The sequence below is a fragment of the Gavia stellata genome, chromosome 2 (genome assembly GCF_030936135.1).
Source record: "Gavia stellata isolate bGavSte3 chromosome 2, bGavSte3.hap2, whole genome shotgun sequence".
Taxonomy (NCBI): domain Eukaryota; kingdom Metazoa; phylum Chordata; class Aves; order Gaviiformes; family Gaviidae; genus Gavia; species Gavia stellata.
Window position 1 is genome coordinate 87123276 of NC_082595.1, and position 16958 is coordinate 87140233.

The following is a 16958-nucleotide window of genomic DNA, read 5'->3' on the forward strand; positions in this document are numbered from 1 at the left end:
ATGTCAAACACTGTAGCTTCAATGCATGTTTAAAAAATGCCTACCTGTAAATGTTGTATTTTCTGTTCCTGGGTTTTTTACTGAATCTACTCCACTTTTGGACATTCAAAACAAAAATTAGAGGAAAAGCACTACAGATATGTCACTACAGACAGCACAAGTAGCGTTCTCCTCTATCCTTCCAGCTGCAGGGAATGATGAGGGAAGAAACAGGAAGAGCCAGCAGCCTGGCTCCAAGCCTGGTGTCACCAGCAGAATTTTTGGTTTTTTGATCATGGGTCAGTCTACATGACACCAGGCCTGCTGGTGAGAGACATGTTATACCTGTCTCAAAGCGGGAAAAGGATCTTTGCACAGGAGTTAGCAGGGCTCACTGAAAGACCTTTAAACTAGAATTGAAGGGGGAAAGGGGTAAAACCAGCTAGAGATAAGCCTGGGGGTAGCACGCCAGTGTTTGAGGGACGGTGTGCTGGTGAGGTGCTTTGGTCTGCCGTCTCAGTGGAGGTAGGGGATGGAGATCCACGTGACAGCAAGGACACAAGGGTTATTGATGTGTTAGAAACCACAGAAGCGCCTGACAATGGTCACATAGGAATTAGGACTTCTCCCCCCAAAAAGGTGGTGGGATCAATAGCCCAACTGAAGTGCATCTACACCAATACACGCAGCACGGGCAACAAACAGGAGGAGCTGGAAGCCATTGCGCAGCAGAAAAACTATGATATAGTTGCCATCACGGAAACATGGTGGGATGACTCGAATAACTGCAGTGTTGCAATGGATGGCTATAAACTCTTCAGAAGGGATAGGCAAGGAAGGAGAGGTGGTGGGGTAGCCCTGTATGTTAGGGAGTGTTTTGATTGTCTAGAGCTTCATGATGGTGACGATAGGGTTGAGTGTTTATGGGTAAGAATCAGGGGGAAGGCGAACAAGGCAGATATCATGGTCGGAGTCTGTTATAGACCACTCAACCAGGATGAAGAGGCAGACAAAATATTCTATAAGCAGCTGGGAGAAGTCTCACAATCGCTAGCCCTTGTTCTCATGGGGGACTTCAGCTTACCAGATGTCTGCTGGAAATACAATACAGCAGAGAGGAAACAGTCTAGGAGTGTGTGGAAGATAACATCCTCACACAGCTGGTGAGTGAGCCAACTAGGGAAGGCACACCACTAGACATGGTTTTTTGCAAACAGAGAAGGACTTGTGGGTGAGGTGATGGTTGGAGGCCGTCTTGAGCATGGTGATCATGAATCAATAGAGTTTTCAATTCTTGGAGAAGTAAGGAGGGGGGTCAGCAGAACTGCCACCTTGGCCTTCTGGAGGGCTGACTTTGGCCTGTTTAGCAGCCTGGTTGACAGAGTCCCTTGGGAAGCTGTCCTGAAGGGCAAAGGAGTCCAGGAAGGCTGGACACTCTTCAAGAAGAAAATCTTAAAGGTGCAGGAGCAGGCCATCCCCATGTGCCAACAGATGAGCTGGTGGGGAAGAAGACCGGCCTGGCTAACCAGAGAGCTTTGGCTGAGTCAGGAAAAAGTAGAGTTTATGACCTTTGGAAGAAGGGGCAGGCAACTCAGGAAGACTACAAGGATGTTGTGAGGTTACGCAGGCAGAAAATTAGAAGGGCCAAAGCCCAACTAGAACTTAATGTGGCTACTCCCTTAAAAGACAATAAAAACTATTTCTATAAATACATTAACAACAAAAGAAGGGCTAAGGAGAATCTCCATCCTTTATTGGATGCAGGGGGAAACATAGCGACAAAGGATGAGGAAAAGGCTGAGGTACTTAATGCCTTTTTTGCCTCAGCCTTTAATAGTAAGACCAGTTGTTCTCTGGGTACCCAGACCCTGAGCTGGAAGATAGGGACAGGGAACAGAATGAAGCCCCCACAATCCAAGGGGAAATGGTTAGTGACCTGCTACACCACTTAGACACACACAAGTCTATGGGGCCGGGTAGGATCCACCCGAGGGGACTGAGGGAGCTGGCGCAATTGCTCACGAAGCCACTTTCCATCATCCACCAGCAGTCCTGGCTAACCGGGGAGGTCCCAGTTGACTGGAGGTTAGCAAACGTGACGCCCATCTACAAGAAGGGCTGGAAGGAGTATCTGTGGAACTACAGGCCTGTCCGCCTGACCTTTGGTGCCAGGGAAGTTTATGGAGCAGATCATCTTGAGTGCCATCATGTGACATGTACGGGACAACCAGGCGATCAGGCCCAGTCAGCATGGGTTTATGAAAGACAGTTCCTGCTTGACTAACCTGATCTCCTTCTATGACAAGGCGACCCACTTAGTGGATGAGGGAAAGGCTGTGGATGTAGTCTACCTAGACTTTAGTATAGCCTTTTACAGTATTTCCCACAGCATTCTCCTGGAGAAACTGGCTGCTCATGGCTTGGAGGGGCATGCTCTTCGCTAGATAAAAACCTGGCTGGATGGCCTGGCCCAAAGTGTTGTGGAGAATGAAGTTAAATCCAGTTGGTGATAGGTCACGAGTGGTGTTCCCCAGGGCTCAGCATTGGGGCCACTTCTGTTTAATATCTTGATCAGTGATCTGAATGAGGGGATCGAGTGCACCCTCAGTAAGTTTGCAGATGACACCAATCTGGGTGGGATTGTTGATCTGCTTGAGGGTAGGAAGGCTCTGCAGAGGGATCTGGACAGGCTGGGTGGATGGGCTGAGGCCAATTGTATGAGGTTCAACAAGGCCAAGTGCCAAGTCCTGCACTTGGGTGACAATGACCCCATGCAACGCTACAGGCTTGGGGAAGAGTGGTTGGAAAGCTGCCCTGCAGAAAAGGACCTGGGGGTGTGGGTCTACAGCTGGCTGAATATGAGCCAGCAGTATGCCCAGGTGGCCAAGAGGATCCTGGCTTGTATCAGAAATAGTGTGGCCAGCAGGACAAGGGAAATGATTGTCCCCCTTGTACTCGGTGCTGGTGAGGCCGCACCTCGAATCCTGTGTTCAGTTTTGGGCCCCTCACTACAAGAAGGACATTGAGGTGCTGGAGCACATCTAAAGAAGAGCAATGAAGCTAGTGAAGGCTCTAGAGCACAAGCCTTATGAGGAGCAGCTGAGGGAGCTGGGGTTGTTTAGCCTGGAGAAAAGGAGGCTGAGGGGAGACCTTATCACTGTCTACAACTCCTTGAAAGGAGGTTGTAGAGAGGTGGGTGCTGGTCTCTTCTCCCAAGTAACTAGCAATAGGATGAGAGGAAATGGCCTCAAGTTGCACCAGGGGAGGTTTAGATTGGATATTAGGAAAAATTTCTGCACTGAAAGGGTTGTCAAGCATTGGAACAGGCTGCCCAGGGAGGTGGTTGAGTCACCATCCCTGGAGGTTTTTAAAAGATGTGTAGATGTGGTGCTTAGGGACATGGTTTAGTGGTGGACTTGGCAGTGTTAGGTTAATGGTTGGACTTGATGATCTTAAAGGTCTTTTCCAACCTAAACAATTCTATGAGTCTGTGATTATCCCTGCAGTTTTCTCTGTATCTACATTAGATGACTAAGCATGCAATATGTGTTGCAATAAAACCTGTTCAATACTTCTGCAAGTTCTTTTGAACTATTTTTTAAATTAATTACTCAGCACAATGAAGGTCTGAATAGAAATAGCTGTTTCTCATGGAATCCTTATGCATATTCTTTGGTTTTCCACCTTGAAAATACAAATAAAGCTAGCTTTAGTTAAATAATTCCATATTTATCAGACTGCCGCTGCCAACAATATGAAGGATCTAAAACTTCAAATTAATGGCAGGAGAACAATCAGTTGTCACTGGAACCAGGGGAAGATAATGACTGTCATATGCACTCATATTCTTAGGAGAATATTAGGCAAAGTCCGTATTTGAAACTCTAGCATGTAATTTTAAATCATGTTACTTCTTAAAATAACTTTTCTATGCTATCAACATACACAGTTACCTTAGTAACAGTTTTGACATATAGGAGAGATCCACAAACTTGACAGGATATTGTCCCTTGTTTTCTTTTACGTTAGTGCCTCCAGGCTTAATCAGAAGTCTAACAACAAATGTGAGAGCCAATGCAAGGAAGGGAGCAGGAACATGTGGCTGGGGCATGGAGGCGTATGACCTCTCCATTTGGCCAGCAATCAGCTGTTAGGTAGAATGAATAACCCAAATGCAGCTGAGCTTCCTACAGTATATCACACTGAGTATATCAGTTGCTGAGTTTATGGGGCTAATGACATTTTTCATGCAATGAATCTCCTGATCTAAATACAGGTCTATAGAGATATAATTGCAGATAACCTTGACCTCTTTGCTATTTCTCCTAGCAGGTACAGTTTTAGAATGGGTGCTTTATTGTAAGAATAAAGATTATCTTCAGATTTTAGTAGACAAGTTGTGAGAAAACCTAAAAACAGTGCTTTTGGCATTTTCTCAAACTTACCACCCTGAAAGTGGTAAATTGCTTAGTCTAGTAATCCATATTTGATTCAAGGAAAAAGATCTTGATAGATTCTGATGATCTCTCTAAAAATAAATGTTACAGTTGACAGAATCAGATTATAAACAAGAAAATCACCAAACTTTATTTGGAAAGACTGCTCCAGTAACTGACAAATTCTATAAAATGAAACTAACAGCCAGTACTATTTGTACCATTTATATGGGGTAGCATTTGGCAAAGAAGGGTTGTATGTATTCATATAGCTATAAATGCTGCCAGGAACATGACCGTTTAAGTAGTATAGACTAACCATTTGGCAGCAAAGAACAAAAGCAAGACCTCATTTATAACTTCAAATGAAAAAACAGTCAATTAAAGTGTCTACAAAATGCACAAATAAGTTATTGATTCTTTGGAAGATTGTTCTGTAATATGGACACAAACTATACAACAGCAATCAGGAAGGCTCTTCATTTAAATAAGTATTGGTGACCCTTCAGAAAGGATTAATGCTACCTCTGCCAATGGTTAGAAAACAAATTTCTTTTAACGCATACTCTACATGTTGTCTTTTCTTTCTTGCCAATTTAAAGCTTGTTTAAAAAAAGACAATCTTGGCTATAAAAGCAATGTTTTGGAATGTGCTCCAATATGATTGATCTGTCCTCGTTCTTTTGGCAACTTAGCTAAAGTGTTTTCGTCAAATTTTATGATTTTATATGATTTGAAGTAATAAAGCATGACAGCCCCAAACTGATGACCTTAGAGAATTTTCTCTCTCTAAAAATGCATCACCATAACTATATTACAAACCTTAATTGTGAAATTACTTTTTTCAATTTTCCCAGCTGTTTTTGCAATTTAAGCATACTTTAAGAGACGTGCTTTTTCTCATCTGTGCTTTCATTTTTATATTTACTTTCTTCAAGAATACAGGCCAGCCAAAGTCTTACAGAAAAAATAGAATGTTTCATGAAAAAATCCCAAGGAAGTATCACTGAAATGCTATCAACTAATTATTCCTTCTTTCAAGTCTGAATGTATCAATACCTCTTTCCCTCTCCCCTGCAATTTCCTTAAGATAAGATTCATTGATTGACTTACTCCCTCAAAAGCAGAATTTCTGAAAGAAGGTGCATCACTGATAGTCAGCTATTAGGTTTTGACAATTACTTTGTCCGAAATAACCAATCACATAATCAAAGTTAACATATATCAACACAAGTTTTATATGCCAGCTATTAATTGAATTAAAAAGAGATTAAAAATTATCTTCCCATATCTAGCCATGTGGCATAGGAGAAAACTGGCAAATAATCCCTGCTGCACCTTCCAAATTTGAGCAAAATATTGGAGGAGACAGACATGCTGTAGAAACAACTGCCAAGCTTCTGAACTCACGGATGGGGAATGAAGCATTTCATCCCTGTGCGCTTTCCTCTTGTAAATGGCCCAAGCCATTCTCCCCTCTTCAGAAATTCTGAGTGTGCTACTGCTTATAAAGGAAGGAGCCACCTTGGCAGGAGCTGATGAATAGTACTCTGCAAAAAAGTGTGCCACAAAGAACTGTGGTCTTGCAAAATGGCTGCTAATCCTCAGTGTTGTCGATGAAGCTCAGCCTCGGCTGCCTTAACTGGACCCTGTATTGAAAAAGATCTCCCATCTCCCCCTTCAGGGAAACCCAAGAGTCTTGCTTTCTGAGAGTATGCAATGGGAACATGTTCTGCTCTCGCTAAGGTCAGTGGGAGATGATGGGCATTTTAGACGAAAGTAATTCTTTTATTCATCTTTGAAGAAAGATGAAAGTAAGGTTTAAAAAAAATTATGAAATGTAGTTGTAAAAAGTCCTACTTTCTACAGTTTTGCATTGTATGATGAAGAGAGGGGAATATAAGCAAAGAGGGATGAGTACGTATCTTGGTTCAAGTCAGGAAAAGAGATTTTATGATGTGTACTTGCAGAGACTGCACCAAAGTGGGAGAGGATTAGTGAATATGAAGGAAAGAACAGAAGGGGTTTATGTAATCATGCTTTGTAGGATTTTTAGGGAAAAAACTCCACAAGAAGCTCCAAAGCCACTTAATAGGTCAATAAGATTTTGATGCTTCATGTTGCTCTAAATTAGAATAAATGAGCCAGATCATGAAACTGGCTCTAAATCTTAAAGTAAATCCCTTTCAGTGTTCATATTTCATGCTTCCAAGTAAGCACAAATACCATATTCCCTAAGTTACTTTTTAATATTTTTTAGTTGAAAAACAGATGTGAAGACAAACTGTTAAACTGGAGTCAAGAGAATACCTCAGTGATATAGAATACATTACATGAATAAGATACTATTTGAAAGAGGTTAGATACTTGGAGATATGCTTATAATTACAGATATTCAAATAAGATAAATTATGAAAATGCAGATCTGTGTGTCCAAACAAAACTGCTTTCTAAGGTTGCAAGCACAGTGACAAGGGGTATGAAAATCTGGCAACCAGAACCACCAGATGCCTTAAATTGTAATCACAGGTTTTGTGTACTGTAATCAGAGCAACCTTACAGCTGTGTGTTTTAACTGGGCAATTGCCTGAGCCTACCATTACATGTTTACCTTACCTTTAAGCCCAGAATTAACTCATTTGCTAGTAGTGTGTTTTGGAATAACTCAGTGATAACATTTTCAAAGAAGTCACGCAGTTCTGTAATCCTATTTGCAGAGATGACTTCTCTCAAATTCTCATTCTGATCTCTCTAGTGAACAAGAAACCAACCTTGAAGAATGAGGTTTAATACCCACAATTATTTTATGAAAGAATCAAAGCTCTTGATCAATCTTTCTTTGTTCATCTATTTATTGACTTCTTTCTTTTTTTTTTGGGCCTTTTTTCTAAATTAAAGAAGATGCAGTATTTTCAACGCTTTCTCATATGGTAGCTCTCTGATACCTGACATATCTCACTCCTTTTTTTCTCTGTATGTCCTTTTTTTTTTTTTCCCCAATGTCCCTTCTGACTGCAAATGTGCATTGAGTCTGCCAGGTGAGGCCATATCCTTGATCTTTATAAAGGTATTACAATACTTGTTTGTGGTACTGAGGCAAATAAAATGTATGCTGGAGATCTCCCTTCATTTTCTTTTAACAGAGGTGCATTTGAGCAAAGGTCTTTTCCAAGTTGTCTGTAATGATGTCCAGTTCTCCAGCTTCAGTTGCTAAAGTTAATTTGGACTCATATAAATTGTTTAATCCTCAGATGTCTAGTCTTTCAGAGGGACACATAATAATTGCTGTTCTTGGTCTTCACGGAGCAGCATCTAACCAGTGAGAAATTACTTATTTTTAACTATATAAAAGCCCTCAGAATTTTGCACATCTCCTTGGACTATGGTGCACTAAATACCATCTTGCATTACTTTTTAAATTAAACGATCACTATGCTCCAACATCTCATAGCCTCATCAAGAAGGACCAAAGATGTGTTATCATTATTACACAGTTAAAAGCCACTGATCTTACTTCAACAGAAAAGAAGCAGCTGACCTAAAAGATGTCACTAAAGTTTTAAAAATTTCCAATATGTTTGGTCAAATTAGGTTTATCTCTGTGTGGGGAAGCTTTTGAAAATGGGGAGTATCCAGCAGCAAAAGGTAACACTTAAGAACTGATCCTGTGAATTGGGAAGAACTCTAATTGCCAGAGTGTGATGGCAGTTGAAGATACCCATGTTAAATTATCATGCCAAAACCCAGTTGATTCGATGCTCATTTTTAGTATTCAGAAAGGTTATTACGCAAAGAACACCTAAAGGCTGTCTAAAGGCTACTTTAAAATCCTTGTGGTACATTTGGGAAGTAAGTACACTTATGCAGCAGTATAGTAGATGTGGGTCAAAGCTTGCGCCAGATCTGAAATCTCTGTTGTGCATTGCAGTTCACCAGTTGCACAGGGAGAATAGAGTGAACACACAAATACTGCTTTGAAAATTCGGTCACGCTGGATGAAAAGAAATAATGCTTAATTCAAACTAGAATATACTTCCAGTTTTAGAGGTTTAAACTTCTTACTACACCCTATTTTCTTCATTTGTCACTTTTACAAAGCAACTGTGAAATAAAAAATAAAGAAGAAATAAAAATTCCAGTCCTTGCTCAAGTAATTTTTAAGGGGGAAACATTCCAAGCTGATAGATCAGGCAATTGATTTTTAGCTGGTCAGAAGTGGAATGGCTGTATCTGAACTGTGGTTTGGTAGAATATTAACTCATAAGCTGCTTTTTTCTCACTGCTATGGAAAATAGCCATAAATAATGTTCAAAGCTCCTCCTCACTACAAGCCATTATTCATATCAAGATAGTATTCTCAAAATAATCTTTTAAAAAAATCAAGATAGCAACCTGTTTTACCATTTTCCTTAGATTAGGAATTCATGTTTTATAATTTGTGCTTAATGATATCTATTTGTTACTAGCTAGTAGGTACCTACTTTGTTGGTACAGTGTGAAGCTCAAAAATTATTGTGGTTCGCTTGCTAGAACAACGTTGGAGTGAAGTAGAAGTTTGATTCTAGAAATTTCTAGAAATTTCCCCAGCCAATGAAAAAAAAGAAATCACATGGCCAGGATTTTTAACAGAGAGTTCAAACATAAGCAATGACTCATGAAAGAAATATAAAATATTTGCAAAGTTACTGAGAAAATGATATTAAAGAAGCATGGAGAAAAATCAGACTGCTTTTGGATAATCCAGACATGTGGAAAGACAGACTTCATGAAAGGTTAACTGAATTTTCTCCTTGCTTTCCTTAAAAGCAGTGTACTTTCTTAAAAAATAACTAAATAACTACCAAAAAAAGCCTTATTAGTTTAGACATAGAAATCACTTTGGAATCAAGTATTTAAACCAGTTTTTGCATTCCTAAATATTAAGTATTTAAAGTATTTGTAGGTTTTCCTACTGTTTCATGTCTTTATTTGAAATTCTCTCTGATAAAAATGTGCACAAAACAGCGTTAAATTATATCCGACCTCTTCTCTGACTTCTAGCCACGTGATGAAAAATGCTTTTGAAAATATTTAAGTCTAGATACAGGAAGATGACTAAACTCCTAAGCTTTTGTCTTCTAAAGAATTCCCATCGCTGCCAAAGCTGGTGAAGCTCCTCTGATGATTACAATGGTGGGAGCAGTAAGGCAGAAAAGCTTCCAAGTGCCCATAAGCATTCGCACAGCCATGCCTTCTACCTACCTCCTGCAAATCTCTGTTCCTGCCTTTAGGAAACGGGTGGCCACACATTCATTGTCGTATTTGTCCCTCTTCTCACAGAGCTTAACATTGGGAAACTTCACATAAATACATAACAGACAAGGAAGAAATTTATTTAGTAAGGCCGCCAGCAGACTTACTGTACTACCCCCCCTTCCAACATTTAAAGAATGCAACTATCTTCTCTCTTTCCTTTCCCATGTAGCTTGAGAATTACATCCAAGACAGTATGAAGAAAGAAATGGTAGAGATCCAGCAAACTGCAGTGCAGAACCAGACTGCAGTAATGATTGAAATAGGCACAAACTTACTAAATCAAACAGCTGAACAGACCCGCAAATTAACAGATGTTGAAGCACAAGTAAGTAATGAATTTCAACCTAAAAATGCTTCTGCGTCCCAAACATCTACAACTATACATTTAACACAGTTCAGTGCTATACTATTCAGTTCAACAATTAGAAGTCAATCATTATAATCAACAGCTCTACCCAGCTTAAGGAAACATTAGTATTTGGTAATACTTAGTTCCATCTCAAGCTTACTGTTGTCACTTGAAAGACTTCCACTACAGCAGGATTTAAAGTATGTCCAGCAAGACAATTGTTATATTCACCTTCAAAGGTAATGTACTTAAAAATACTAGAGTATATCCAAGCATCAGTTGGGTACTAGTGTGCTTCTATACAACCCTTGCTGTATATCTCTATTGATTATTCACCTCTCACCACCAGATCTTAGCTAAAGGAGAGTTCCTTCAAGCGTTGCCTTTGTTCCACTTACCAGGCTAATGGCTTTTTTCCATGTAATTTTTTTGGGTATTTTAAAAAATATTTTATCAATAAAAATGCATCTTTTTAATGAATGTTTTCACAGATACTAGAGGTGGGATAACAGTTCATTTCCAGCGCAATGCACTATAGTATTGTTATTTATCAGAGGGATACATAAACCAGAGATGAATCACAAAAAAAGGAATTAGAAGGAGGCTACTAGAAAAGCATATTCACACAGAAGTAAACTTGCCTACTGTACTTATTATTCTCTAAATGATTTCAAACAAAAAAATGTAATAGATTTAATTATTATGTTAATTGAAAAGCATTAACTATGACAAGACATTCTGTGAAACAGAGTGCAAATTTTAATATGTTCTAAGGACAAGTCCAATCCATGTAGAAGGGTATGTTATTTGTAGTTTTGCTAACATTGTAGGAAAATTCAGATACATAACTCCCAAAAGAAAAAAACCTAAAATCTTTGTTAGACATTTTACTATCTGTATAATTCATCCAATGATTCAATTACATTTTTTAACCTAAAACAAGCCTTTGATAAACTGATAGTTTATGACTCATGGGTGTGCTGAATTCAACTATCTGATTATATTATTAAGGAGCCCAGTATTTTGCACATGTTGAGAGAATGTATTTATTCACTCACAGTAACATCTTTATGGAAATTATTCAATTATTTTCTGCTTAGATGAAGAAAATAATTACTGTAACTTTCCTTCTCTGCTTGAAATTACTGGTCACTGGGTTAAGGGCTTAATTAAGAACATAAGGAAATTAACCAAATAATTGCTCTCGCAAGGACACTTACTTTTGGCAATAGTTTTCAATTACACTTAAGTGTGAAATCATGTCCTGAATGACTGTTCAACATGAAGGACATGAGTAATCAATTCTTCCTGCCAACGAAAGCCAAATTCTGCTGAATTACAAAAAGCTGTTCTAAAACAATGAGAAAATATTTCTAGAAAACATGCCTCAAGTAATGCAATCCGATACAAACCAGAAGTATCTTCCATGTTTCCTAATATCTGCATTTCTTCATTTAAAGATGCAAATAAATTTAGACAGTAAATACATATAGAAAAGGTAACATTAAAATGCAAGAAATGACTTGACAGAAGTGTGGTCACATGATAAACACTTTAAAATATAATTTGGGATTAAGGAAAATAGCTAAAAGGGAACCACCTAGCGATTTCAGGACTGGGCCAGATTTCAACCAGTGAGAGATATGTAAAATACTTTCTTTCTACACCAGATTGAGAAAACAACTCAACTTAAATTATTCTCTGAAAAACAACCATAATAGTTCCAGTAATGAAATAAGAGTATCATAACAGAGGGGAAGGTATGACAGCAAAACTAAAGTACACAGTAACTCTCAGCCATTGATCAGAAATACAGCATACTACTGAAATATTCCAAATGATACATGGTGGTGTAACAACAAAATTAGTGCAACTCTGTATATTCTTCTTCATTCTAATTCTATAAGCATTTGTGCCCAAATTAAGTGTTTAAATTTTTTTTTTTTTAATTATAGGCTTAAGTAGAGATTTGCATGATTTCACAACATAAAGAAATTACAATCTATTTAAAAGAAATATGTTGATTTTAAAATATTTTTATAAATTTTATTTAGGTATTAAACCAGACAACCAGACTTGAACTTCAGCTTTTGGAACATTCTCTTTCAACAAACAAACTAGAAAGACAGATTTCAGATCAGACCAACGAGATAACTAAATTACAAGAAAAAAACAGGTAAGTTTGCCTATCAACCCAATAAAACACTATTCCCTGAAGTGCCCTTCTAATGGTTTTAGAAACAAATGTACTCAAGTAGGAAAGTAAGGCCTTGTACAGAAGCTCCCCACACCCAGCTATGCTCATGACAAAGGTCATCTATTAAGTTCTAGAGAATCATGCAGGTTTATTCTTCTTGTGTTCTGTTTATATATCACTCTTGACTATCTAAAGTTCTCCTTTATATGAGGAACTGAAGGTTATAACTGAAATACTTCTCAGTACTTCAGTTGTAGCCAATTCATATTCTTCTTTAGACTTATCCAGATGAAGTTATGGATTATGTAGCTCAACTCAAACTAACCCAGTGCAACCACATCTCTAAAATTTTATTTCCATGCAGTACACAGCTATCCTAATACACAATCGGGTCATTGCCATAATTTTTTTCTAACTTGGTCAGAAAAGTCAAATACTACTCATATTCAATGTTCCTTACTAGCCAATCTTCTGAAATGCAGACTGATAACCAACTATTACTCCTGTCCATTGCAGTACTCAGCTGTTGTCCAAAGGCTCATACCTTTTTTCAGCTAGTTTCATTTTCATATCACCAAGGTCTTATTTTACTTTAGCAATAAATAGTTTACAGAAAAATCTAAAAGCAGCAATAACAGTAAGTTTTCTCCTTCAAAGCTGTGTTTTTCAATGAGAACCATATGTGCTTTTTGTTTTAAAAGAATTAGCTTAAAAAACCCAGGAGACATGTTTTGACATTTTTGTTCACCACTCTACTACATTTATATATGCTCCCTAAAGGTTTTATCTACCAGCTTAATAAAAACAAGCATCCTTATCAAATGGAAAGCAAAGTAAATACTGAATTTTAAAAATGTAACTTTTTTTGTGTTGAACTCAGTGGACTTTAGACTACCCTTGTAAAACCCACGTAAACACAAAAGCATTGTTTCTCACCTAACAAAAGACGATCTGACATTGAGAGAATCTGATTGAAGCTTAATTATAACGTTCAGGATTTTTTTCAGTAACAGTAATGGAATTTAGGTGAACTTCTCCCTTCTGGCCATGTATCTTTTAACATCAGCTTTTCCAGAGTCTGCATCAGAACAATTACCAATGAGATAATTTTCCAGCCAGTAACCTACTCACACCAGCTCCAGAACTGGAGATGGGTGACACATCTTCAATCCCTGTCGTAATGCCATAACATTCATTTCTGTTAAGAATATATTTTATTATGATACAGGACATTTGAAAAGTTCCTAGGATCATCTTTGAATGAGTTTCATTTTTTAATAGGATAAAAACATGAAGTCCTTCACTATTATGCCTAAACTCTGAGAGAATAGTATTCAAGACACTTCATAAGTAATGGTCACTTCGAGTCTACATCCGTTTTATGCTCCCTATCCTTTTTTCAGGACCAAATTATATCTTTCCTTTCATAATGTTGAACTATCAAACACCCAATTATTACACTTTAAAAGCCTTAGATACAGACTATATAATGTTGTTTAGTAATGTACTAATTAGTTACATAATAAATTAAAGCAATATATCAAACTAAACTCAGCTTTCATTTAGCTTTCTACTGCATGCATGGCATCAGAGAATAAAGTTGAGTACTTATGAAGAAAGAAGCTTCTGCAACAGGCTTGATTCTCTTGACATCAGCTCAGAATTGTTTCTGAGGAGCCTAATTGTAATCTTCTATTTAGCTTCCTAGAAAAAAGAGTTCTTGAGATGGAAGACAAGCACACACTTCAGCTGAAGTCAATAAAAGATGAAAAAGATCAGCTTCAAGTCCTAGTAGCCAGACAGAATTCTATTATAGAAGAACTAGAAAAACAGTTAGTTACAGCTACAGTAAACAACTCAGTTCTGCAAAAACAGCAACATGATCTGATGGAGACTGTTCATAACTTGCTTACTATGATATCTACACCAAACTGTAAGTAAAAGCAGACATGTTTATATCATTTGCGTAACATTCCCTAATTTGTGTACATTATTACCTATAAAGTCTTACAAGAGTTTCCCCACACTTCTGCTTCTCAAAAACGATTTTTTTTTTCCTTAAATTCTGCATCTGAGTTAAATAACCTATTTTTTAGGGGCAGGGGAGGGGGGGGAACAACCACATTTATGTGGTTTCTTTTCAACATTTTGCTCATCTTCTGTGGTTTATATTGGTTTGTCTGCCCACTTCTCCAGTGCTTCAACAAAATACAGAGATGCCAAATATTGTTCATCTCACATGGCATGTGTTCATCTGGCAATACACACTCCCTTGACCATCTATCTAGGTTAAACTGCATGTTGTAGGCCTGTAGCTTTTTTTCCTGGCTCACAAAGGTTGCTTCTGCCACCTCTCATTGCTCTATGCACATAGAGTTGATCAAAGAAAGGACAAATTATAGTGTCTATGGAAAGCAAAGGAATCAGCACCGGCCCAGTTTTTGGAACCTATGTATGCCCCAACAACAGAAAGCACCAGCCCAGGGCAGCAGGTACTCCCAGAAGTCCTCCAGTCTTTCACTGAAGCTTCCCTATTCATCCTAAAAATCCCTCAGCCTAGCAAATTTTATAGGCAATAACCTACATGCCTGACAGCCCTGCAACAAATCATAGCCACCGAGCTTAGCTTCCAAATTTATGCAGATTCACATGCTCCATAAAAAACCCACACAAACCATAAGCTGAAGGTTATGGCTAAACAGGATTTAAACAAATAAACAAATTCCTTACCTTGAATTTTATGTCTGATACAGAACGTTGACAAATTAAGAAGGTAGAGCTGTACTATATAAAAAAGTAAAGAATCTGGCAGGTTTGCCTGTAAAGTGCTTAGGGCTGGAAATACACAAGCATATGGAACCTCTAAAAAAAGATTTAAAATTAAATACTAGGAAATTTTTAAAATAATTACCATTACAACTTAAAAGACAGTATAGATGGACTATGCTACATTACTATAAGTTGGATCACAAAAAAGGAAAAGTGAATTTGGAAGTCGTTGCTGTCAGTAGTGTCCTAAAAAATAATGATGTTGTAGGTTTTTCTAAACAAAGTAAAACCCAAGTTTTTTGTCTTAATAACTGACACTATCCCCTTAAATACCATAACCAAGGCTGTACATGTTCCTGCTGATGTTATCTACTATGCTAGTGCACAAATAAGTAAACAAGTCAAAGTCATGTTGGCTACAACACTGTTAAACCCAGAGTGGAAAAAATAATGAATGTTTGCCAAAAAGACAAAATTAGCAGGGAAAGCTTCTAAGACAGTATACAAACAATAGAGTGTGGAAAAGCAATTAACACACTGAATGTGTTATTTTTATATTTAAGGCAAAGCATGTAAACTTGTAAATAACGAATAAGCAAGCTAAAAAGAACATAATAAGCAACTGTAATATAAGCATATACTTATATGGCACCTAAAACTTTGTACTAACTGGCTGTGTTTGTTAGATTAAATTAAAAGGGAAAATACACAGAACCAACCCCAAAAGGGTCAAATATGAAATATCAGTCAGCAGGCAAAATGCCAGGAAATTCCAACCTCCATAGTTAATAAAGAACTGAACAAAAAGATGAGCCTTAGATTGTTCTGTAAAACAAGAAGGCTCAGGCATATTAAAATGTATTTTTTACACAAATGAATTCCAGAAGGGATGTTTCCTTAGTGGGTTGGACTGAGCTACCAAGCTTCAGCTTGGTACATACAAAGTTGTTCCTGCTTAGCACAGGGGCAAAAAAAGCCAGCTAAAACTTTGTAAGAGTAGTTATTCCAGTCAGCTGTATTGTAAAAGATTTCATAACTCTTAAGTTAGATTTCACAATTTTAGAGTACTGGCCAAAGGTCATTATTAATATTGCTAGTTAGATATGTTTTTAACAGTAGTTAGCACATGCAGAGATTGTAATGCATGTAAGAATCCAGCAAAGGCAATGAATTGAAGCAGAAACTGTTCAACTGAACGAGATGCTATATCCCAGGTTTTCTTATTCAACATATTAGTAAGTGTCATCACTCTTCAACCTATCAAGCAACCACGCTCATATCAGAATAACATCTCTAAATAATGTAGAGTAACAACACACATAATTAATACCTTGATCTGTCATTTCTTTCAGGATCAGGCATATTTTTCGGAACTGCAAAGCTTTAAGCTGATTACATCATTAATTGCTTCTTAGTAACTTTTAGTCATGTCCTCTTAACGCCTTCAACTTCTATTGTATTTTCAGCAGCTAAGAACAACTTCATAGCTAAAGAGGAGCAAATCAGTTTCAAAGACTGTGCTGAAGCTTTCAAATCTGGACTGACAACAAGTGGAATCTACACTTTAACAGTTCCAAACACCGCACAAGAAAAGAAGGTAGGATGGCTATACAGTGCTATCTAGGCATACTGCGCGTTAAGAAGTTCTTTGATCTTGTAAGTATGCTATTTAAAAGGCTACTTAATGGTGAAGTTTATTACTTACCATTTTTTTATAAGCATTTCATCACTTACTCAGATCTGAGTATCTCACAGGAAGAAAGTCCTTCAGGTGAATTCTTGGCTCAGTTGAAATGAATGAGCATTTTGTTGTTCACTTCAGCATGCCAGAATTTCATTCTTTGTTTCCACATAATTAACACAATTAAAGCAATATAGTACTGTAATTTCTTTATAAAATCTCCAACTCCAATACAATCGCTCTGCATGATCA

General features: G+C 37.7%; 2 protein-coding genes across 5 annotated transcripts in view; one reads left to right on the plus strand and one right to left on the minus strand.

Moving 5' to 3' along the window:
• MCPH1 (microcephalin 1) overlaps positions 1 to 16958 on the minus strand; it is a 137789-nt gene that overhangs the window by 51466 nt on the left and 69365 nt on the right. The gene's annotated exons all lie outside the window — the stretch shown is intronic.
• The window catches only part of ANGPT2 (angiopoietin 2), a 49556-nt gene that overhangs the window by 17166 nt on the left and 15432 nt on the right, over positions 1 to 16958 (plus strand). The window contains exons 2-5 of one of the 4 annotated variants that reach the window (XM_059835911.1): positions 9880 to 10035; positions 12114 to 12235; positions 13957 to 14189; positions 16492 to 16622. In XM_059835911.1, the coding sequence (XP_059691894.1) occupies positions 9880 to 10035; positions 12114 to 12235; positions 13957 to 14189; positions 16492 to 16622 (642 nt within the window). The remainder of the gene's footprint in view (positions 1 to 9879; positions 10036 to 12113; positions 12236 to 13956; positions 14190 to 16491; positions 16623 to 16958) is intronic. The other 3 variants (XM_059835912.1, XM_059835909.1, XM_059835910.1) reach the window with 3 other exon arrangements.